The 26,400-nt window shown below is 37.9% G+C and overlaps 1 protein-coding gene across 2 annotated transcripts in view; it reads right to left on the bottom strand.

The window, feature by feature from the left end:
• ATRNL1 (attractin like 1) overlaps positions 1 to 26,400 on the bottom strand; it is a 555,427-nt gene that overhangs the window by 420,723 nt on the left and 108,304 nt on the right. For both annotated transcript variants that reach the window (XM_076339089.1, XM_076339090.1), the window contains exons 11-13: positions 14,731 to 14,815; positions 12,679 to 12,887; positions 10,099 to 10,217 (exon numbers count right to left, since the gene is read on the bottom strand). In XM_076339089.1, coding sequence (XP_076195204.1) covers positions 10,099 to 10,217; positions 12,679 to 12,887; positions 14,731 to 14,815 — 413 coding nt within the window. The remainder of the gene's footprint in view (positions 1 to 10,098; positions 10,218 to 12,678; positions 12,888 to 14,730; positions 14,816 to 26,400) is intronic.

Here is a 26,400-nt window from a genome sequence, read left to right as displayed (position 1 = left end):
AAGTACGAGTAAATCATGTTATATATAAAGTTTCCCACTTATGTCTGATTTACTTAGATTTTTTTAGTACTGATCTTGATACAGTGGTATATAGACAGACATGAACTGCAGTGATTTTCTGCATGTCCACTGTAGAATGAAAATATTACAGTAGTTTATCGTAGAATTTCAGAAATTGCTATTAAATAATGTACCTCTCTCCTCCTCCTGGATTTTTCAGGTTAACAGTATAATTTTGTCTAGTTTGCCTAGTCTAACTGTAAATTATTAATCTAATAGATTTGCTACTATTTCTCTGAAGCTACTCCCAAATCTTACTACTGGGTACTCCTTAGTCTTAAATTTTCTTTTTTTCCTCCAAGATAAATTTGATTCTATTCATAATTCCTTCTACTACTTTATACATTTCCACTTGACTATTCTTTGAATTCCTTAAATATAGGCAGACTGCTATGATTATTATTATTATTATTATTATTATTATTATTGGTATTAGCGTAGCATCCAAGGACTCCCATCATGAAAGAGGACATTAACTTTCTGGAAGCAGTGCAAGCATTACAAAAAGACAATGATTCTTGTCTTTAAGGCACTGTGTAAAAATATTTAACAGTGTAGGACTATAGCTCTCTTTGAAGCATCCTCTAGCATCCTATATCCCTCAGCAAGATGCTCTTTATCATGCCCTTCATGGGTTCTACAACATTTAGTTTATGTTGCCACACTCAGATGTAAAATACTTCTAAATCACATACCAATTTGGGCTGTATTTAGGTTACTTACATCAATTGGGGCTTTATTGTATTGCATGTGTGGAGACTGACACACAAGAAACTCAGAGACTGCTACTGGAGGTAAGGGTGTGGTTGGTCACAGTTACAGAAGGAACACATCCCCCTTGTAGGAACACGTCCCCCTCGTAGCTTTTGAAAGCAATGAGGCTTTCAAAAATGCAACACTGAATGCAGGAATACTTCAGCTGTGCCTCTTCCCACCCCAGACTCTCCAAACAAGAAAATCACATGCACTCCACTTGAAAAGACACATCAGAGACCATACTCTGACCAAAGAGTATTACATTCATGTGCTATTGCCTGGTGTTCTTGATCCCAATTGATTAACTGTTATCAATTTATTCTGCCCTCCATATGTCTGCTGTTTGTTACAGTAAAAGAGTAGGTATTTTAACAAGCTTAATGTGAAGAGTCAGCACAAGAGCTGAAATTTTATAAGGAAAGTGGTTTTTTTCAATTTTTTTCCAAGCACCTGTATGGTTTTGAAAAGAAAACATTTTCTCTCAATCAACTTTCTTCAAGTAAAGTTTAGTATTATATTACTGCTGCATTTCAAGCCTTCAAAATACTTTCCTTAACTAATACGAAACAAGTTACTTCATTTGCAAACTTTTAGTGTGGGCAGTTAACATTTCTATAAACTGAAGGATTATAGGCCAGCACTGTAGACAACCAGTGGAGCACATTAGTAAAGCTACCCTGTCTGCAGTGATTACTTCAATTTTTACTGTAGAGGAGTAAGACAACAGAAGGGGAGAAGGAAGCCATTTCTTGTTAATTACTGAAGCTTGCCTTTCAGGACTGCTGTTTGGATCTGAAGTGGAATTTGGTGTGGAGCCAGGAAATGGGAAGAGTTATTCTGAGGATATAAAGAATCAAAGCCAATTTGTTTTGATAACTAGTGCAAGCATTTCCCATTGTTTCCCAAAGAACAGGGTGAGGGAGGAAACAAAGAAGTGGGTTGAAAAAAAATGGTAAAAAAAGACAGAGAAGGGAGAACCTTCAAAATTCTTTCGCATTATAAATATCAAAAAGAAGTCAACATACTGTCCAGTAACAACCTTCACGTGCACATAAATATTTTTACATTTTTCAGCCTATAAGTCTATCAGCACTTGAGCCAATCACAAATATAAGAGCATGGTACTTGTCCAGAGCCAGCTCACCCTCCTCTTTCTCAAGCGCATTGCTTAAAGAAGGCTGGCAAGCAGGAGGCAGGGTTTCAGGGTTTCAATGCAATCACACTTTTTGAATGTACCTGCATGTGCCTGCAAAAATAAAACAGCTTTATCATCATAACATCGACTTGCTATATATTGCTATCCTTAAAAACGATTACTCTCTTAATACATAAAGGCTCTCTGCCACTTTATCAACCAATATTTTGCTCCATTTCTGAAGAGCAAAAATTGATAAAGTAAATTTTTTTACATTAAAATTCAGGTGCTCTCTGGTCTTCCTCATTAAAGGAAGCTTTGCTTTTTGTTGCAACTCATGGGCCCTCTTCAGTCATTTACCATTTTATTTGCCACAAGGGACAAAAAGATTTTGCTTTCATGGATGGCTCCTCCCTGAGGAGCAAGACCAATTCTTTGCTTACTCTTCCATGCTACCATCTAAAGAAAAATGACACCTTGTAAAAGTGCAGCAATTTAAAAAGAAATTAATCTCTCCCCCAAAGCTTTTTCTTTTTTTTTTCTTTTTGTAAGAACTGGAAGGTAAAATTATAAAATTAACAGCTTTTACTGAAAATATTTCCATTACAAAATATTAATAGTCAATTTTATGAACAACACAATCAGCAAGGGGGTATCATTCTCACAGGATGAGACATAAAGCTTTTTATGTGCAGATGCACAAAGTGAATACAGTTTCATTAACATACTAAGCAGATCCAGGTCTGGTGGTTTTCGTCTATCAAGAAACAGGCAAAATACATCAGAATCAGCGAGGACCAGGAAGACACTTAGGATATTATAGCGTACAAATGAAAGTGTCAAAGTGCAAGATCAGTGTAATAGACTTAAGGGCAGTGAACTGCTAGTAAAAGTCAATACAATCTACTCCACAAAAATCAGAAATACACCACAAGCAGGACACAGAACTTTTTTTGAAAAAGCAAGAGGAAAGAGGATGCGAGACAGAGAAGCTAAGGAAAAAAGGCAGATACGAGCATGACAGAAAGCTGTTTCTCCCAATTTTAGAAGAGGAAAGAGTGATATGTAGTGCTTAGAGGGACACATATGCAACACTACTAGGTTTTACAAGTCAACCAAAATATTCATGTTTAAATTTCCATCTTTGATGCAGACATCCAATGAATGGGAGAAAAAGAATAGGTACATCAATGACGTCGTTTCCTTCTTTGTGACAAAGTCTTATACAATATTCTATGTTTCAAAGCTGAAAACAGCCCTGGAATACATGCAAGAGGCTCCATGAAAGACCTTGAAAGAGGAAGTTATACAGATATGTCATATTTCATTAAGTCTGTACTTGGCATAAGACAGTATTAAAGACTGCCCCTAAGGCAAACCAGTATCTGTATTTGCACATTTTTGAAAAAAGGTAGAGTATGCGATCTCACCATTTTTAGCATCCATCAATCTCAACAAAGATATAAAATAAAAAAAGTTATTTAATTTTTAAGCGCTACATTTTATTATGGAATAACTTCTGTGTATTATGTAAAATAATACAGGTGGATCAGGCTGCTAAGATTGAAGTGGCTCAGGTGGATCTGGACTGGCAACATAAGGGTGAATTATTTCTAGCTCGGTGGGCCCATGGCACCTCAGGTCACCAAGGAAGAGATGCAACATACAGATGGGCTCGTGATCAAGGGGTGGACTTGACCATGGACACTATTGCGCAGGTTATCCATGAATGTGAAACATGCGCTGCGATCAAGCAAGCCAAGCGGTTAAAGCCTCTTTGGCATGGAGGACGATGGCTGAAATATAAATATGGGGAGGCCTGGCAGATCGATTATATCACACTCCCACAAACCCGCCAAGGCAAGCGCCACGTGCTTACAATGGTGGAGGCAACCACCGGATGGCTGGAAACATATCCCGTGCCCCATGCCACCGCCCGGAACACTATCCTGGGCCTTGATAAAGCAAGTCCTATGGCGACATGGCACCCCAGAAAGAATTGAGTCAGACAACGGGACTCATTTCCGAAACAACCTCATAGACACCTGGGCCAAAGAGCACGGCATCGAGTGGGTGTATCACATCCCCTATCATGCACCAGCCTCTGGGAAAATTGAACGATACAATGGACTGTTAAAGACTACGCTGAGAGCAATGGGTGGCGGGACATTCAAACATTGGGATACACACTTAGCAAAGGCTACCTGCTTAGTCAACACTCGGGGATCTGCCAATCGAGCTGGCCCTGCCCAGTCAGAACTTTTACGTACTGTAGATGGGAATAAAGTCCCTGTGGTGCACATAAAAAATATGTTGGGGAAAACAGTTTGGGTTATTCCTGCCTCGGGCAAAGGCAAACCCATCCGTGGGATTGCTTTTGCTCAAGGACCTGGGTGCACTTGGTGGATAATGCGGAAGGATGGGGAATTCCGATGTGTACCTCAAGGGAATTTGATTTTGGGTGAGAATAGCCAATGATCTGAATTATGTGATGTTAAGTGGTACATAATATTATATGCCATACTAATGATATTACAATAAGAATCACCCAGGCTAATGAAGAATAACTTCAATGAAACCAAGCAAAGCACAGTGATGATGGTACCAGAACTGACTTCAACATGAAACAATCCAACACCACATACCATCTCCATCTTTCCTGCCCTGGAAGATTATTGCGACAGATGGAGCCCGAATGCATGGACTAAATGAACTCACCGAACATTTTAGAGGGATGGCCCATAGACTAAGGGAATGATATCTGTGTGTGTGTATATATATATATATACAGAAAGAAACCCGGGAAAAGGGGTGGTGATTAATGGAAATGTACTGGAAAATATGAGACTTGAGCATGACGTAGATGGTATAGAATGAGGGGTGGATATTGTCCTGGTTTCGGCAGGGATAGAGTTAATTTCCTTCCTAGTAGCTGGTACAGTGCTGTGTTTTGGATTTAGGATGAGAACAAAGTTGATAAGGCACTGATGTTTTAGTTGTTGCTAGGTAGTGCTTACACTAGCCAAGGACTTTTCAGCTTCCCATGCTCTACCGACTGAGAAGGCTGGAGGTGCACAAGAAGCTGGGAGGGGGCACAGCCAAACTGGCCCAAGGGACATTCCATACCATGTGACGTCATGCTCAGTACAGAAACTGGGGAAAGCTGGCCGGGGGGGCCGCTGCTGGGGGACTGGCTGGGCATCGGTTGGCGGGTGGTGAGCAATTGCACTGTGCATCACTTGCTTCGTTTATTATTATTATTATTATTATTATTATTACTACATTATTATTATTATTATTTTATTTCAATTATTAAACTGTTTTTATCTCAACCCACAAGTTTTTCTCACTTGTGCTCTTCCAATTCTCTCCCCCATCCCACTGGGGGCGGGGGGGGGAGGAGTGAGCGAGCGGCTGTGCGGTACCCAGTTGCCGACTGAGGTTAAACCACAACAATTATGTAAAACCACTGTAAGCAGTCTGGGGAATTTCAATGGTGTAATTTCTCAAGGCAACCTTCAAAATCTTTATTATAACAGACAAATTTCTAATAGATATATTTAATGGTAGAAAACAGACAAGGCACTACTGCTAGCATGCTGTTCAATCTACTCAGGAGCCAAATTTCAGTATAATCTTGAACCGCTCCACATATATTAAGTAAACTGTTTCCCAGTTGGGCAAGACAGAATAAGCATTCAACCCTCAATATTCAGAGATGATGGGGTCAACTAAAACTATAGTATGCAGAAGTATCCCACTTATGTGAGTTTTTATGGGAAAAAAAAAAAACCAGCTTGCTAGTGCTGAAGTGAGCCAGACCTCCAGAACGACCTGGCATTACAAGCTTCTGTTTGCAATTACATCAGATATGAGTGTAATGACATATACCTTGATGATCGATGAGTCTGCACAGTAGTGGAATACAGTGTCCTGTTAATGTGCTGACCCACATCAGATGGTGAACATAGGCAGGTATATGTGTATCATCAGTGCATTAGTACTACTTATGAAGTCATAGCATCATAGAATAGTTTGGGTTGGAAGGGACCTCTAAAGGTCACCTAGTCCAACCCCCCTGCAATAAGCAGGGACATCTTCAACTAGATCAGGTTGCTCAGAGCCCCGTCCAGCCTGACCTTGACTGTTTCCAGGGATGGGGCATCCACCACCTCTCTGGGCAACCTGTGCCAGTGTTTCACCACCCTCAGCGTAAAAAATGTCTTCCTTATATCTAGTCTAAATCTACCCCCCTTTAGTTGAAAGCCATTCCCCCTTGTCCTGTCGCAACAGGCCCTGCTAAAAAGTTTGCCACTTACTGATAGGTTGCAATAAGGTCTCCCCGAAGCCTTCTCTTCTCCAGGCAGAACAACCCCAACTCTCTCAGCCTTTCTTCATAGGAGAGGTGTTCCATCCCCCTGATCATTTTTGTGGCCCTCTTCTGGACCTGCTCCAACAGGTCCGTGTCTTTCTTATGCTGAGGGCCCCAAAGCTGGACGCAGTACTCCAGGTGGGGTCTCACCAGAGCAGAGTAGAGGGGCAGAATCACCTCCCTCGACCTGCTGGCCACGCTTCTTTTGATGCAGCCCAGGATACGATTGGCCTTCTGGGCTGCGAGCGCACCTTGCTGGCTCATGTCCAGCTTTTCATCCACCAGTACCCCCAAGTCCTTCTCGGCAGGGCTGCTCTCAATCCCTTCATCCCCCAGCCTGTATTGATACTGGGGGTTGCCCCGACCCAGGTGCAGGACCTTGCACTTGGCCTTGTTGAACCTCATGAGGTTCACAGGGGCCCACTTCTCAAGCTTGTCCAGGTCCCTCTGGATGGCATCCCGTCCCTCTGGTGCGTCAACCGCACCACTCAGCTTGGTGTCATCTGCAAACTTGCTGAGGGTACACTCGATCCCACTGTCTATGTCATTGATGAAGATATTAAACAGTACTGGTCCCAATACAGACCCCTGCGGGACACCACTTGTCACCAGTCTCCATCTGGACATTGAGCCATTGACCACTACCCTCTGGATGCGACCATCTAACCAATTCCTCACCCACCGGACAGTCCACCCATCAAATCCATACCTCTCCAGTTTAGAGAGAAGGATGTTGTGGGCGACCACGTCAAAGGCCTTACAGAGGTCCAGATAGATGACATCTGTAGCCCTTCCCATGTCCACTGATGTAGTCACTCCATCACAGAAGGCCACTAGGTTAGTCAGGCAGGACTTGCCCTTGGTGAAGCCATGCTGGCTGTCTCAAAGCACCTCCCTGTCCTCCATGTGCCTTAGCATAGCTTCCAGGAGGATCCGTTCCATGATCTTCCCAGGCACAGAGGTGAGACTGACTGGCCTGTAGTTCCCCGGGTCTTCCTTTTTCCCCTTTTTAAAACATGGGGGTTCTGTTTCCCCTTTTCCAGTCAGTGGGAACTTCACTGGACTGCCATGACTTCTCAAATACGATGGAGAGTGGCTTAGCAACTTCATCCGCCAGTTCCTTCAGGACCCACAGATGGATCTCATCGGGTCCCATGGACTTGTGCACCTTCGGGTGCCTTAGATGGTCTCAGACCTGATGTTCTCCCACAGCAGGCAGCTCTTCATTCTCCCAGTCCCTGCCTTTGCCTTCTGCGGGTTGGGCGGTGAGGCTCGAGCACTTGCTGGTGAAGACTGAGGCAAAAAAGTCATCGAGTATCTCTGCCTTCTCCGTGTCCCGGGTAACCAGGTCTCCCATTTCGTTCTGGAGACGGCCCACATTTTCCCTTGTCCTCCTTTTATCCCTAACGTACCTATAGAATTTTTTTCTTGTTGCCCTTGACGTCCCTGGCCAGATTTAATTCTATCAGGGCTTTAGCTTTCCTAACCCGATCCCTGGCTGCTCGGACAATTTCTCTGTACTCCTCCCAGGCTACCTGTCCTTGCTTCCACCCTCTGTAGGCTTCCTTTTTGTGTTGGAGTTTGTCCAGGAGCTCCTTGTTCATCCAGGCAGGCCTCCTGGCGTTTTTGCCTGACTTCCTCTTTGTTGGGATGCATCGCTCCTGAGCTTGGAGGAGGTGATCCTTGAATATTACCCAGCTTTCTTGGGCCCCTCTTCCCTCCAGGGCTTTGTCCCATGGCACTCTACCAAGCAGATCCCTGAAGAGGCCAAAGTCTGCTCTCCTGAATTCCAGGTTAGCAAGCTTGCTGTGCGCCCTCCTCGGTGTCCTATGGATCTTGAACTCCACTGTCCACCTGTCCAGAGTTATTTCAGGGAAATTTCCCTTTTTTAGAGCCCTTCCAATCAGCAGAACAGTCACTGCTTTGCAAATATCCATGACCACAAGGCCAATGCCGAACCGATTGCCAACATATCTTTAGTATGCTGGCCATACTTTTCCATGAAGCAAAAGCAACAGATTCTAAAACATTATCGTCAGATCATAGAACATCCAGACGAGACAAAGTAATAAATCAAGGTCTTTGTACAGCTGCAAAAATGGGGCCTTCTCCTTATGATCTGAGTCTACAGCTTGTTATCCCATATTACCATCACAGTACCGTCACTACATTTTCATTTTGTGGGCCTAGTCCAGAAGTAGCAGTCTATAAAAATGGATAATCAGCCTGATCCATTCCATTTCTCCACACGGTACCATTCTGTTGATGCTGTTTTGGTGGCTTTATGTTGAAAGCTGCAAAATTCTGTCTCCATCGTTTCCCAGCCAATACACTCATTTTGCAATAGCCATCTTCAACTTATGATAGTAACTCTTTTCATAAATTTTCACTATCCCATTCTTTAGTAACTCCACTAACAGCCTTTGCTATCCACTTGAAATCCTGAATGAAAGACAGGAAATGATATAGAGAAGACTGATGCATCAGTTGCTAATTATGCTGACAATCTTGGTTGTGGAAAGGTTAACAAAGAAAGATACCGAACTGAGAAGCTTGTACTAAAATACCCGGTGCTCCACATTTATTAGGGATGAAGATGGTCTGCTGTCCTTAGCAACCGTTCCTTGCTTAAGAGTTGAAAACCACAGTTAGAAAATTGGCACCTAATATAGTACAATGTGTTAGGAAAAGAAGAGTCCTTGAAGATCACAAAGGAAACTAACCATTAGTGCCTGGAATGTGAAATCACTCCTGACAGACTTATAACATGGCTGCTGATGAATTTGTGTCTGCATTGCTTTTATTAGTAGTGACTAGCTACGAATGCCAGTGATTAGAGCCGGCTCTGCTCACTTTGAATGGACAAGATTTGAGTCAGAGTCAATCCAACTCACACCTTAATTTGTCTGTCTGGAGAACAAGATTGATTTGCACCAGGTTCAGACCAGAAAGCAAGCTACTTTTACTAATGGCGTGTGTAAAGAAAGGATTTTGAAGTCAAGTACAGCCAGGTGTCTGGAGCTAGCTGAAAAATATAAGGAAGCAAAATTTATAAAGCTAAAATACTATTATAAGCTTGTCAAAAATCAAATGCACAAGCAAGAGATGCAGCAGCTGGTGGACAACAACGTAAAGTATAAAACATGGCACTAAGCGATATTAAAAATAGAAAAATATAAACTTGTATGTTTTTATTGCTTGTCTATACAAAGATCAGAACAATCTTACCAAATAATCACAAACTAGTTAATCTCACGGTGACAGAAACTCATATTCCTTTAATGAGATGACAAGTAACTCCATGACTTAAAGAAAAACTTTTCTATGATGATCAATGAACAGAATACCAAGACTAATGAGACCGACCTGGTCCTGTCTGAAAGTGAAAAAAACCAAACAGCCACCCTTCATGGGATTCCACGGTTTCTGCCTGTGTACTATACACTGCATATGCACAAAACCCAAGTTGATAATGACTCTGGGACATTCCAAATTTCATTAATTAAGAGATAATAGTATTTGTCCTGAGAGATATACAGTGGACTAACAGAATCCTAAAGAATACATTATTTTTTTTCCCTGGAATAGGTATCTTTGCTGCAGTCCAACTCTGCTCTCTGCAACATTTTTACTGCAAAAGCCAGGCAAACATGTTTATGTTTGTGTTCAAAACAAGCCACTATTAGTCTACTATACCCCTTTCATTTGCTGCAACAGGCCTCTGGTTTAGCTAGAAAAGTATTAATAACATGATCATAGATTTGCAAAGACTCACCATGCTACAGTTACTATTTGCTGAAATGCACTTCTTGTCATCACACCACTGGCACCCGTTTGTATTGGCAGTACAGCTCGCACAGTCCGCGTATCGGTAACATCTGTCATCTGCAGCAGCTGTAATACACATGAAAGTCAAAAAGAAGCATCACACAGAAGGAGAATAATACCACATTTTCAACACTTGCTGTGAGTATTTTCTGTTACATCTTTCATTTGAACTCTAGCCATTCATAAAGGTTTAAGTTACTGTAGGAAATTAATTCTATTCAGTTAATAAGATTTACTCCTTTAAAAATTCTTTTAGTAACAACTGTAGTTGAAGGTTCGTAAGTCTCATATCAACTAAAGGAACATTCACTGATTTGCAGCATATAAACTCTCTTAGCACAGTGCATAAATTAAGAGTATCAGAAAGTTTCTTAAACTACTCATTCTTCACTCCTTTAACACAGAAGAAAGATTTTCTTCAGATGCAGGTTTCTGATAAAAATATTAGATTGCTATGCAAGAAGACAATGGTAAAAGTAGTAAATGAAAAAAATCTGAGACAGATATTAGCAACACACGGACATTTGAAGTCTTTATAAATTAATTTATAAACCTAATAATGATTGGTAAGTTATAGTTCTGCCCTTTCTCTACAAAACATATTTGAGGAAGAGTACATGTTAAATCCTTAATACAAGCCTTCAGGACTCGGACTAAAATTTATGTTATTTAAAACGGTTTGGGACACAAATGATTTTTTCTGCTTAAAGGCGGCAAAAATTTGAAAAATCACCATGACCCAAAATAGAATTCCTACCATCTCCTACACCGATTACCGTGTTTAACTCCTGTGCGGTTTGGCTTCTTTAGTCCCAGGATCATGCAAGTATAAGATTCTCTTGCCAGGGAAGCCTTGCTATGCAAGAATTGATCTTTTGAAAACCCACTAAAATTTCTGCTTATCCTTTAATATTGACTATCAGCAGTTTCTCAGATGACACTCTCAACCAGATAACAATTGAGCCAAGTGGTATAAAAGAATATATGAAAAATTGGCTTTTGGCAGAATATTAGCACCTGAAGCTGGAAGGATTTGGCAGCAATGAAGCAGTGCTGTCCACACAACTTCTTCGGAACTGGAATTCTACACACCTCACCTCTTGCAAGTTTAGTTGTAGTTTATTCCCACTGCAGCAGCTGTACTTTAGAAACTGCTCTAACTTTTTTATTTTCCTTCAGCCTCTCTGTGCTTTGTTTTTTTAAACACCTGTTGATATGATCAGCTTTTTGTAAGATCCACTTTCATCTGTATTACTTTTTAATTTAGTACCTCAAAATGTTTCTTTTTATAAAGAGCTGAAACTTTCTAGACTCTAGATCTCTAAATGTTATGAAACTGTACAAAAGCAGTTCTTCAGAAAGCTTTACCTGGATAAACTTTTTGTTATATAATGCACCTTTTTTCCAAGTTTGCAACTTTATATCCAGTTCAGAAACAAGTAAAAGCTAACAGAAAAATAAACTGTCTTGAAGCATTGATTAATAGCAGAGCTAATATTTTTTTAACAAACATTAAAAGTAGACTGGCAGTTTAATTGTATGGTAGCTTGTACATGTAGCACACAGCCAAAGTCTGGTTAGCAATTTTATACTGTGCTGAAAGGAAAGATGCACAGAAAAAATAGCAGGTATACGTAGCACGGATGCATATTCTATTCATGTGAAGTATAAGAACAACACTTTCATAAGCACTTTATTTGTGACAAGCCAAAATACTTAGGAATAGGGTGCAACAGTTATTCATAATGCTAAATTGCTGTTTCAAACAGCTATCACAATGCCGCATAGAAATTCACATGACAAACTTGAATCCATTTTGACATACTGCAGCAAAGGCTTGTTTGCCTCAAGTTTGTTTCCAGCTGTGACTGAACTATATCCTTCTACACAAATACCCCTGTTTGATAAGTAATCTACTTGAAGCAGCAATGCTTTCCCTCTCTCTTACTGGTACAGAGAGACATGAGAGTGCCATATGCCTGTCATGCCAGATATCACTCGCAGTGCCCATCTGTGCTCTGATTGCTGTTATGCTTTCTTGAAATCAGAAAAATATTAAGGCTTTTTTATATGTAGAGAGAGAGAGATGTATGTGTGTATATATCCTGAAATAGGAGAAGGTGGAGAAAGAGGAAAATTAATTCAGTTACAATAATTCAAAGCTCACCCTTTTATAAATGCCTCAAACTCCAATCTAAAGTCATTTTATGCTTTAGGTCCCCAATGAAGTAAATTCTTCTCTTTGAACCCTCTTATGTTTTGTATCCCTTAACATCTTAAACGTGTGCTTTTTTGCACCTACTTCCCTGTATTTGAAATAAAAAAAAAAAAATCCAGAATTGAATGATTTTAAAAATTAATCCATAAATCTCTTGCATTGGATATTCTCAGCGAGGAACAGTCTTAACAGTCCAATCACTAGTTCCACCTGGTTGGTCTTTTGAGGGGCATTTTACGTTTCCCCCCCCCCCCCCCATCTCCTACATCGCATGGCAAATTTGACACTGTAAGACTATAATTCACTTACCTGTTTTCTTAGGACACTTTGCTCTAAGGATGTTATTAGCATGTCCAGATTCCCAGGATTCACAGTGTTTCTTGTTCCACAGACACCTTATCCCTGGACGAGCGTTTTTACACAGCTCTTCATCTCTGAATGCTTCACAGTTTGGAGGCTTGTACACAAGGATGTCATTCAAAAGAACACTTGAAAAACCCCCAAATATATACATGGACCTATTAGGAAAAAGCAAGCAAATATAACTGTTATTGTAGCTATAGATACATTTTCTTGATTTCTTTAGCTATCTTGATACACAATAAAAAACCAACACATAATATTATAAAAAACATTCTTCACCTCTCTCTAATAAAGACTCTGTCAGTGGTTCCATTACAAAGATTGGTAAGTTTTTCAATGTATTTCTCCATGGAAGTTTAGACTAATAAAACAATTGTTCAAAGTGCACTGTGCTATATGGATTAGTGAGTGACATATACCAAATGTCTGGAAAGAAGAAAGAACTATGGAGGAAACTACTCATTTCTGGAGTTAGATAATGAGAACAGAGTGTGAAATAATGGGCTGCAGGAAATAAGAACATTTTTCTTCAAGAAGTTTTCAAAGGCAGCCAGTAATAATTGGCAGATGGATATTTCTTTTTGGTAACATTTCCGGTGCAGTAGCTGCTGACATCAGAACCAGAAGACTAGACTTGAGACCTTACCTTTCTCATTTAAAATTAAGAACAGCCTCAGGTAAAAGATAATAATAAAGAACCTGTATATCTCTTGTATCATATACTCTTAAAACAGAATTAATCATACAGTTACCAATAGCAGAAACCTTTGGAGAGTATCTCGTATTACACTTTTTTGTACATAAAACCCTACTAAAAATACCATTAAGTTCAGGAAAAAAAAACATGGGCATTTTCACCTTGAATCTAATTCACTGAAAGTGACAATTCTCAAAGTATCAGACATAGCTTAGATGCTTAAAACAACACAAATCACCAGTTGCTGAATTCATTAATTCCAAACAATTTTCTCTTAATGAAGTAATCTGTTCATTGATTAATTTCAAGCGCTGTGTGTACAGTTACAACTTACTGCTATTTTTGTTAAAATCAGTCAAACTCTTATTTGTAGTATTACTTATCACCACCATTATTTCTGACCTATACAATATCCATATGTAGAGGATCTGCAAGTTGCCCACATCTACTTAAATACTGAGTTTATTAGCACGATGAATAACGTAGAGGAGGAATGATCAGTAGTACAATAATCTGTAGTACTGCAACTGTCAGACGTTAGGCTATTTGGCAACCAGCAATAGTAAAACTGACACAAGCAAACAGTAGAAATTTCTTTAACCCCACTACAGTTTTCTACAACTTTTCCACTAAAAAGGAGACGTTTGTCCTACAATTTTATCTTTGGGGGTTGGGGCGGGAGGAAGCAGAGTTCAGCCATCAAATCCAGCAAACTCCAGATCCGCTCCATCTCTTGTTTCTAGATGATGAAGTTTTACTGAGCTCAACAAGTGACATGAAAGTATGCTACATTTTATAGAGGATAAGCAATATACTTAATATAGTCTAGATGCTGGCAGGCTTTTCTTCCTGCAAGTGGTTAATGATGATCACTGTATCAGTATCTTCAAAATCTTGCTTTTTCTGAGCAAATTTTAATTACATGTTTTTGATTTTATGACTGTAGAAGAACAAGGAATTATAGCATGCTGCAAAGAGAAAAAGATTTCTCCTGTTACATCTAAGTGAAGATTATAGTTGGTACTGAATTTCAAATTCAGTGTAGTCCACAATACTGAGGAAACACCGGAGTACACTAGAAGGTTCATATAAAATGTCATTGCATAGATTCCACAGCATGTCAAATTGATAATTAGCTGTACTGATTACCTAAGACAAGTCCCTGATGAGCACTACTTTTCATGTCAATAAATTACATCAGCTGTATATCATTGAACCATACTTCACATAAGCATAATTTCTGCCACAGTTTTTATCATTCAGAAAAAGAGTCAGGAAAACTTAAAATACGTTTCATTTACCCATTACTGACAACAGCAGTGTGACCAAATCTGTTGACGTCTCGATGCAGATTAGGTTTTGGTAAGATCTTCCATTCATCACAAGCTGAAAGACAAAACAAAAGCATATGAAAACATATATAAATAATTCCAAAAGTTTTCAGCAAAATATATGCAAAATGGATTTTATCAGACACTCCTCTGTATTTTAAGTATCAGTTAACTTTATTGCCTATTCACCTTCCTTTCCCAGAGGGATCAGTACTGGTAACCCCTGCTGTGTCCATAGTAAAAACAGACCATCTATACTTCATGACCTTCAAATGTTCTTAACATGCTTTCATCACCTATTGGTCTCACAAACTCTGAAACAAAATTTGACTGACGTATTTAAAACCATTCTTAATATTAGTTTCTAGACTTTTTCTTTCTGTTGTCACTAGGTGAAAGCTGAGCTGCTTTTTTCTACTCCTAATAACCTGCTTTATTCTGCCGTTTAAACATGTTAGTTATTTGGACTTCATAGGGTCCTTTTAGCATCTTTATTTGCACTGATAGCATTTATCAACATATATCACAGATCAGTGATATACACACTATCAGTCTTTAAACACACTCCATTAATGCCATTTTTGAATTTTTGGTCCTTCTCTTCATTTCTTTTTAAGCAGGCTTTGGATTTTTAGGTAGATCCCCCTCTTAAATACATCACTGATGGATTTTCTGGAGAAAGGATTCATATGCGTAAAGATTCTTCTACACTTGTAGAAATTGCAGGATTTGAGCACACTGCAGTCACTAGTTCTGAGAAGCTATATTTGCATTGCTCGAAAATAAGTCAACAGGTACTCCTTTTAGATGCATTTGTTGAGTAGGTGTTCCAAGAACCTGTCAGCAACAATTATCTAACATGGCATTTATCAAGGCCAGAGGACACTCACAGAAGAGTCCATTATCATACAGTTCTCAGCCTTCACAGCCCATTTCAACACCCACAATGACAACCACTGCCATCATTGTCATCAAGTGATCAGTAATATTGCCCTAACATTACACACCCTCATATTAGCCAAAGGATTTAAATTCATATGTATTTCATTGAACATCTGTGACAGTAAACATTTCTTTTCATAAGTGCTTTAAGATAAACTACCACTCCTCCAGCTGTGCAGCCCATCTCATTATCGTCTTACTGTTGGTATCTTGATTTAAGTATGCTACTAATTACTGTCCTTTCACCAAGTAGTTGAGATGAATGTTGTATCAGTATCTTCACTTCAAATTAACTATTCAAGCATATTTCTTTTAGTATTGCTGTAGGAGCATTTACAAATGTGGTTTTGGTGTGGTTTCATTTTTCTGTCCTGACTGGGATTTTAGTTCTTTAGAACAATTAGTCTTTCTTCATTATCTCCTACTTGAACTTTACTGACTTCAAATATTCAAACCCCACAGTAATAGAAATAGGGAGCACCTAGAGATTGAAACTTCAAGAAAATCCCTTTAAAACGGAGCAAAGAAAGTACTTCTCTACAGAGCAGGCAAAGCATTTCTGGAATTTGTCATCATAACAGGTTTTGGGAGACAGGTAGGGTAAACTTTCAGGAAAACTTTCACATCAGACAGAGGGTTACAGTTCTCTCATTTAAAAAAAAATCTGCTATACACACAAAGATAAGGATTAAATCCAAAGTCGAAAAGGAGTTAAAGGGAGAGAGACCTCTCCAATTTAATCCAAATAAAAGTGTGGCTTTATTTATATATGTGTGTGTATATATGTGTATGTATACACACACATATATATATTTAGGTCTTTGATAATTTTATTATCCTTTCAGGTATTCTCAGTGAAAACTCACTTGCATTTTGCCTTAACGTGATTTGAAGCCAGAATAACATGACACTTTTTCTTTTAAACCAGTCACAAAGCTATCAATTTGGACACTAAGACACAATAAAAATGAGCTATTTGCTCAGCATACTCTCCATAACATACAGAAGTAAACAGAGTACATGCCTGTAGAAGCTGCACAGTCAGAGTTAGTACCACAAAGAAGCAGAAGTGTCCTATAGGGACCAACAGTCAGAAAAGGTCGCTGGCATACAGCAAGACTGTGGGGAGCACATCTGAAACCTAGCTGTTTCCAGGGTCTTACTGCAATTATTACGGAGGTTGATTTTTACCTAATATTGCTGAATTATTTACCTGTAAGATTCCAATGACAGCCACATCTAAATAAGGTATACTCACTTAATTTTAAAATTTGGAATAATTTATGCAAGTTATAGATATGATAAAAAAAAAAAAAGAATATCACCATCAGACCACATATTTCAAGGAAGTCTGACTAAGGTTAAAAAATAAAAAACAAAATGAATCCCAAACACCCCTCCTCCCTCCCTCCCCAGCTGAAAACAACAAAAATGGAGGGACAAATTGTCCTCCAGGCTGGTATCACACAGAGCCTAAGTCACTCTAACTACTGGCTATGCTAGTGCTGTTCTCATTCCCCCTGTTAGAACAGTTCATCTCTGCTAGTGCTGCTGTTTGGGCACTTCTAATGCAGAAAATTATTCACAGCAGCACTTTGTCCAGTTAGCTTCCTATTAGCATACCATGCTGAAACAGCTCAGTGCAAGGTCACACAAGGGTGGACTTGGCACATGAGAGGGGGCAGGACAGCATGGCTACAGGCAAAACCACAGTAATATGCCACTAGATTGACTGAGGCTTCCACGGAATCACAGCCTGAGCCCATAGAGTCAGAGCGAGACTGTGGCTGTGATAGATAAATCAATTGCATCTTTTTATAAATTGGAAACGGAAACTTTATTACCAGAATAACACAGATGGTCCAAACAGCAATAATTTCAACATCAGATGGTAGACTTTGAATTAATTTAGTAGTTTGAAGAAAGTATAGTAAGTATAATTCACTGTCTTACAGGACCAATGCATCCCCAAAATCTTGCCTCTTTCTCAACTTCTACCTTCTGTCACTATCATTGCTAACATTATATTATCACAAAATTATGGTATTAATACACTTCCTCTTTCACAATTGGTCTTTTTTTATTTTCTCTACTTAAATAGAATGGTGAAAGTACATACGTGCCAGAGAGATATTGTTCCTGAAACAGTTTCAACAGAAGAGATCACAGTGCTAGGGCACCAATTAATTACTTGTGATCACAAGTTTCAGATGAAGGTAGGAGTAGTATTAAATATAAAAGTTGTGTATTGCCCATATCCCAGCATAACACTGGCATTTGATGCCTCCATGGTGTTTGAATTATGTAAGAAATTCAGACTAAGAGCAATATTATTTATTGGAAATGAGTGATCAACAATCATGAATTCAATTTCTATTTCAAGAAAATATTTCCGTTCTAAAAGCTATAAAAAGCAAACATTTTAACACTACAACCTAACAGCAAGATTTTACTACAAACTAACAGCAAGATTTTGCTGTTATACTTTAAAATCAAGTTCTTGCTGCTGTAAGTCATTGCACATAAACAGAAACAGCATGTTTGAGCTCATATGCCTTTGACGGTAAAAGAAACTATTTAAAAAAACCACACTAAATTTTCATCTGATCTTGGAAAATGTTGCATATTATTTTTTGTATTTTTACAAACATATATACAAATATACAGTGTTTCCTGTACTTAGAAATTTATTTAAGAAGAAATGGGATTTAATGCCGAAGGAAAACCATAAAACCATAATAAAGGTCGGGTTTGAGATAAGAAACCCGTGAGGGCTGGATATATAATAATTCCTTTCTTGCTGAAGGTATTTGTCAAACTGGCAGGTCTTTTCAATCGAGTACAAGAAAAAAAAGGGGGAGGGAAGCACGTTACAAATAGCCTTCCCTCTTATCTCCTCCTAGCCTTCTCAATGACTACGGAACACTGAAGGGAGCATTGTGCAAGAATAATACTTTTGCTCAGCTTTAAATTCCTGATCTGAGTTTCTCTGTACAGATTGGTTAATACAAAATACAGATAGTTAACCAACTGATTTTTGATGGGTTTTTGTAAAGAATCAAATAGAATTCGTCCCTGCCCATTATCTTCAAACTTCTTTTGAACATTTCAAAGTACCCAAATTTCCAGACTTACTCTACAGTTCCAAGAAGAAAGTGACAAACAGCAAATGCAGTATGAGTTTCAACATTGTTTATCGCTATTACAGCCTTCTGTGTGTTGTACTTGTTGTATTAAGTCTAATAAGGATGGTAAGCTCTATGGAGTAAAGAATAAAATAGTTTCCTCTGTAAAATGTCATGCACTCTTAAGGTATTATACAGATAGTAAGCGGAAGATATGGTATTGGTGGTATTTATCATTGGCTCTGTATGTATCCGGGTATAATATATTGTACATGGAAGTCTATACTGCTTTTAATAGAAAGAGTTACTCAGCAGATGAAGGAATGATACTATTTATTCCAAACTGATTAGCAGAATTTTTAGTCACTGAAAGTACATGGAGGAATACAGGGGCTGTCCTTTCTATTAGTAAGGCTTCAACTTCAAGAACAAGGTCTACTGCATCATATCATTATAAGAAAAAGATTCATACTCCTCCCTAGTGTAGATTAAATGGTTACCAGATGATACAGAAGTGGCTCAGAGTGAATTCACCAGCCATACAAATTACTTACGTGATGAAACACACCACAGAAATGCTCAAGATTTGAGGTGATCCAGCTGATGCTGGCAGAGAAAAACCCCGAATGAACTTTGCACGGGGTAGTGCTCTCCAGGGTCCACACTCCAACAGGACAGGCCTCGACACCCTAAACTTTGTCCAGTCACCTATATCCTTCTCATCTACATCCTACTGGCAATATTGCATTACTGGTATCAGAGAACATGACCAAGGCATTTTATAGAAAAGTTCTCAGTGTTGCAACAGTAAGGATAATTTCACAGAGATGGGAATCCAGGCTGTCTACGAGGGACATAAAGACACAGAGAAGGAGTCCCTGAGAATTCACTGTGGCACAATTAAGGCTCCATTGCTCAGATTACTAAAATTACAACCAGTTACATCAATACAAAGGTACTATAATAGCATATACAGTAGGGTATGAGGAATATGCTGTACCAGTATAATATATTCATACATTACTAGAATGTATCCCATGAATGTATCCATGATTTTATTGGAAAAAAAAGACGTTTCTAATCAACAAAGTCACATAAGCAAAATACTACAATACAGATTTGCTTTAAAATATTTAACTAAGATCAGATTTACCTAAATATGACTGAAGGAAAAACAGGGGAAATATAGCATCCTAGCTCTATCCTGTTAGTCCTGCAAGTCTTTTTATGAGTGACTTTTGCTTTTCAGACATACAGTTGAACATACCATTAAAAACCCGTTTAGGAGTGGAGGGCAGTATAAAGTTTGCACTTACCATTCACATCTGATTTTGAACAATGTGTTATTTAAACATTAGGGCAGAACTGGAGCAGACACAAGTTAACACAGCTCCATTAAATTCATGTCCGAATTAGTTAATAAAGCAATTTTGAAAACTATGCAAGTTGAGCATCCAACTACCTCCAATTCAAATTTTATTTATGAAAATCTAAGGGAACTGCACATCTATAAGCTGTTTTAAAGGTGATTCCTCTCCCCTTTCTTCACCTGATTTATTAAATGTATTATGGGCATCTCAATTATTTTCAACAACCAAAAAGACTATGAGAATGACCCTGAAAATCTTGACAACTCACTCCCAAATCTACAAAATTTTGTAAAAGAATATAAGAGAACATCAAGGAACTGAAATATTCCCTTTGCAGAAAACACTACAGAAACTCATGAAAAACTGTAAGCATTGAGCAGAAAAGAAACTTATTTACACCTCATCTTCATTTTCCTCCCCCACACTGCAATGCCCAATATTGCACTCAAGACTGAACAGAAGCACCATGCCCACTCAGAACTTGCAGGCAGAACTCTCTCGAAGTGATACTCTCACTGTTTCCTCTAAAGAATGTCCTTTAAAGGACGGAAAGGCTTCATACTTCCAAAATATGATAAAAGGAAAAAGACTTATTTTATATAGTTTAATAGTAGTTAAAGTAATGATCCAAGATGTAGGAGAAACAGGTTCATTTCCTATCCAATGGGATTTAAACCTACAGCTTTCATTTCTGAGGAAAGTGCCCTAACCCTTCAAGCTAGGTAACTCTTCACCACTCCAAGTTAATGCTGTTCCACTAAACAGGAAAAAAATATAGATATATTGTTAGAAATAGGGAGCGGAAGTTGTTAGGACAGTCTAAAAAAGGGGCGACCAGTGTTCCTTTATTTTACTTCCAGGATCACAGCTGAATTTTTGCACTGGCAGGCAGGTTTAGTGACAACCTTTTACTAAATTTGGAGCTATGCTTTAAGAAAAGATACACAAAACTACACACTTTATGTTTACATCATCAAATCATTTCTCAATTTTAAACTATTTAAATAGATCTGAAATGCCAATGTATACATGATTCTGCTCAATCACACTTTCTGTAACACCCGTAGTACATCCTTACGTACTACGCAGAATCCAGTGTCAGATTATACTTGTATGTTCTCTTTACTTATTTCCAGTAACTACTCAGTTAGTTTTACTCTGGTAAAAGAAATGTTGGTTCACAAAGTATGGACATACATTATACTTCTTAATAGTTCTCTTTTTTTTGTACCTCTGGACAACTAAACACTATAAACAACTAAAGCACCATGAAAGTTAGGTACAAACAAAAAAGTTATTTTCCAATTCATTCCACACTGCATAAATATTTTTCTTTACTCAGATAATAAAAATCTCCTTACTCTCAGGAAAACATAAAGGCAAACATGTTTGAAACAGCATGAACTGAATTTCAACTATAGATCTAACAACTACAGCAGAGTCTATATACCTAACAGTGACTCCCCAAGCAATATTTAAAAACCAACAGCCTTGAGCTTTACTATTAAATGGAGCAATTAGTGCATTGTACTATTTTGGTTTTGCTCTTCTAATAGTACAGTGATATGGAGATAACTGCTACTACAGACAGCACCAGAACTACGTTTATGACTTAAGTGCTCAGGAACGCATAAAACAATCTATCACAGCCGCTGCTTTACATTTTCTTTGTGATAGCACATTGATAATCCATTTGTAACTCCAGAAGGAGGGAAAATTGTAAAAATAGATGGTTTTGCACTGGGGGTGGGGTGGGGTGGAAATAAAAATCTTTATAGACATTTAAACTTACTCATTTTGTTGATGACAAAGACTAGAGTTGAAACAGCTTATTTTACAAGCAAACAATTTATGAATAAACAATTCATTTTATTACAAAATACAAGCAATATGTTTGATTACAAGCGAAACGAAAGTTAGTCTCATGACAATCTTGAAAATTTTTTCCAAACAGGAAAAAGTTTAAGCTTTGTTTGAATACCCTAGAGGAAACAATATTTCACATGCAATATTGTCTTTCATAAGCAACTGAATTTGCATATTATTTAATCCATAATAATAAATTGAAATCCAGATAGTAGCAAGACTTAGAAAAGAAACATTGCAGAGTATATTATTATCTTAACGTGTGGGTTATTGCACTTCTCCCACAGATACAAATGATGCTGAAATACAACTATCACTAGGAGAGAGCATGCAAGCAGCTGCTGTGTTCCAATGATTTCAGTTTTTGGCTTTTATAGAGGTTCCCTTTCAGTCATTCTGTGTACATTTCTAGGGTATCCAGATACCTTAGCAACTGGCATATGTGAAACAAAAGGACAGAGACCGAATACTTCATACACTGAAACTACAGGAACTGCCTTAGGCATACAGAAATATATTTACTAACATTACGATTTGGCCAGGAACTAAAATCAATGTCCTTACTCTTACAAAAAGCATTTTTTTTCTTTTCTTTTTTTTTTTTTAAATACTAGTCTCAGTAGTTAGAATCTCTGTTTTAAATTCTGATTCTGTATGTCCAATTAATCTATTTTTATCTGCAAATTTTGCATCTGAATACTCATAAAATATAATCTAAATTACTTTCCTAAGCTATGATTGGAATAGAAATGCAAGAGTTTTAAGCACAAGGGGGGCTCCTGTATCACAGTTTTACAACTTTAAAAAAAAGGGGGGGGTCTTATTAATCCCAAAATAATACTTTTAAAAAAAAAAGTCTATCCTAAAGTTTTAGAGTACAGCTTTGAAATTTTTTATCTGCAATTGGGATGAAAACAAGTTCTTCAACATGCACGTTCCCATTTGTGTATATACATATATACAAATATGTATTTAATACATATATGTATATAAATACATGGGAGGGGGGAGGATTATTTTTAGTAGTCCTTCATCAGATTCCCCAGGTTGAAAATTAAGCTCTCCTTCAGAAAATTAAAACCCACATGGACATGACCTTCCAACTACCCATCTGCACATTTAGAAAGAAGGAAGCTTTCCAGTAATGCTAATGTCATACAAATTATAAATCAGATTTATACAATACATTTATCAGCACTGTAACATTAATTACAGAGCAGCATAAGGAAGACAGACACGTGATGTGTTTTTTAAACCTTCATACCAGCTACAAAGATCGAGGATAGAAGTGAAGAAACAGAGCTGCAATGCTGCACCCCTCTTTTCTTCCCAAGCATACAGGAGAGAACGAGCGAGGTAGGATTCGTGCTCCAAATCTGGTTACCAGATATAATCTTGTTCCAAAAAGCTGATTGTTGGTATAGCCCAGAAGATGGAATGTGACTGAATATTCACAGTGTAACTGCTGGTATTTTTCAGGACAATACCACAGAATTCTGTTTTCTCTGGGGGGGGCTTTCCATGATTATTGCAATACCAGAAGGCCAATAGCAGCAAGCAGAATCCATAATAGTTTTTAGCTCATTTCGATTACACTGGAGCTCATTCGATAGCTGATGCAAGTATGCTATTTTTGCTCAAATGCATGTAAATGTATGTAAAAGCATGTCCTCAAATTTTCCTAACTTGCATCAAATAATCCTTAGTCACGGTCAAAGAATTAGATGTCTTCATGGAATGGTTTCATTTTGTTTATAAATGTTTAAAAAATTAAGAACTACTTTGCCTGAAATGTTATTTATTTCACTACTCTTATCCTTTCACAGAATTAAGACCAGTTATTGAGATGTGTACTCATTAGACTAACTTGTGCAAAACAATTATACTTTGTTTGGAGCAGGAGTTGGACTTGAACTTTGTACAGTACACAGATCACCATGGTTTCTCTCTGAAGTGTATTCTATTCCTTATACAATGTATATAATCAAATTAGTTAAGTATTCAGAAAAAAACTCCCCAGCACACTAGCCTGGTTGAACCACTCTACCACTATGTAGGCAGAAAACACAGTGGTGAACTTCAGGCCAACAGTAACTGACTCGTGATTTTGTTCCTGAAGAAAAAAAAGTAGACTGAACTAATGTCAAACTTTGTACCGAGAAGAAAACATAAGCAAAACATCAATACTGACACGTGTCACTCTTCCTTTCTAGTTCTATTACACGTTTATTTAAACTAATCTCTGTGAGGTCTAAGCACCTTGTAGGATTTAAAGTCAGTGGTGATTATCTACTTTCTTTCCACCATGTCTCAGTCTCCCAAAGGTATGCACTTTTTATATATTACAAAGTAGGAATTAGGAGCTATACCCTGAGTTCTCCCAACGTATAGTTTCTCAATTACACAGCAAAGACTGAAGAACAAGATAATATTTTATTTTGAAAGAGAAATCCCTATTCATTAATTACAAGTATGCAGCCATACTTCACACATTGAGACACACATCTCGGTTTCTATTAACTGTCATTAAATAGCTTTCAAAATGCTATAATGGAAGAATTGAATAAACATCCTAGTTTGAACACTGACAGTTACATCTATAACAGGCAGGATCTCACCAGTTGAGGCCCTTCAGCTTCTTTTTATGTACTGCACAGGTAACTACGGCACTCTAGTGAACAGCAGATAAAGAAAAGCCATAACCAACACCAATTAGAAAACCACAGGTCAACCAGAGCATCCAAGGCTGAGCCCAGTGGCAACCCTGTCCCCATTGCCAAGGTTCTTCTTTCAGCATAATGTAAGCAGTAACAGCACGTTCAGAAAAATACCTCATCTCTATGAGGATAACCATTTGTGGGTTTTTAAGGAGCTGCTAGAGCAACTTGGCGGCAAGTCTGGTGGTAAAATATCAGAGGAGGACAAAAGCATACCAAAGACCAGGTTTCTAAAGCTCATTTTATACAGCAGTCTTCTAATCATATGTTTACTGTTATTTAAGTAAATACACCAAACAGTATTAAATTATGAAAATTAGGGTATCAAAATACTTTTATAGCATCTCCAGATCTCTGAGTCTTCAGCTTTAACTAATATTCAGATGCAGTAAGCATTTAAAATGACTGAATTGAACTCTTGGTTCATGACACATTTAACTGTCTAAAACTTATGCATGTAGACCAAGTTCAGTACCTGGAGAGCAATGACTGATTCCAGGAAAGAAGAAAAAGAAAGCAACTCTGTCCTAAGCTTGGTAAAATGAATTGCTCTCTGGAAATACTTATCTCCCTCCATTGACTAGAGGAAGATTCTGGATTATCAGATTGTATTAAAAACCAACCTTTTAGACAGCTAAACTTAACTGAGATGAATCCCCCCAAATAGTTATTTCACATTAATATGAAAAACAGTAAGCGTTTTCATGGATAATAAAAAGCTGAAGCAATCCATCCATAAGATTATGTCACATATAATAAGAGATATCATCAAAAGTACTCTATAGCCCAACTTGAACATAAATAGTATAGGCTCTATCTCTAGGATTCAGCTGGTTTCCAGACAGCACCCATTTTTTCCAAGACCGAGCATAATACTCCATCACTTGCAAGGTATCTAGGAAATGAGATACTGATAGCATCATATATTTTGTCTTCCAAGCATTGTTCAAAAACTCATGATACAAAGTAAATAAAATTCTGAAATATACCCATTCCATAATACTTATTTTACTAAGAATTGGATAATTAACTATTTTCTGAAAAAGTATGTCTGTATCTAATGTTTGTTGTGAGACTGTTTTTAATTTGGCCAAATGAATAATACAGAAGATTACATTTGTATCAAATCAATCTTCATAGATTTTTTTTTTAAAAGAGTAATTACTACATCTGTTTCTTTTGTACTTCATCAGTTTGATAACACAAGGAGAATGTGACTTGCAAGAAAATATGAATACCATATTAAATATTGTAATCAACTAGAAAAACAGAAATATTGTTTCACAAAAAAACCAAAAAAAACCACAACAACATTTTCGTGAGGTAGGATAAAAAACTCCTGGTGCGTGAAAGTCAAAGCTACACTTATTCAGATCCTGGGACTCATACTACTGATTCTCAAGTGCAGATTCTACAGATAAATGTAGACTAATATAATCCTCTAAAATGAGGAGGGAGCCCTGTTTCATTAAAAATTAAATCCAGATGTAAACTGAAATGAGAACAAAATCAATAGCTCACACCATCAGATGCCTACAAGAAGCTACAGAATATGTAATACAGGGATACAGTCAAAAAATTTGACTGTTCTGAAAAGGCATTATTCGCACGCTCGGTGAA

This window comes from Aptenodytes patagonicus, chromosome 5, assembly GCF_965638725.1.
Source record: "Aptenodytes patagonicus chromosome 5, bAptPat1.pri.cur, whole genome shotgun sequence".
In the NCBI taxonomy this organism is placed as follows: domain Eukaryota; kingdom Metazoa; phylum Chordata; class Aves; order Sphenisciformes; family Spheniscidae; genus Aptenodytes; species Aptenodytes patagonicus.
Note: the sequence above shows the minus strand (reverse complement) of the source record. Positions and strands in the feature narration are given on the sequence as shown.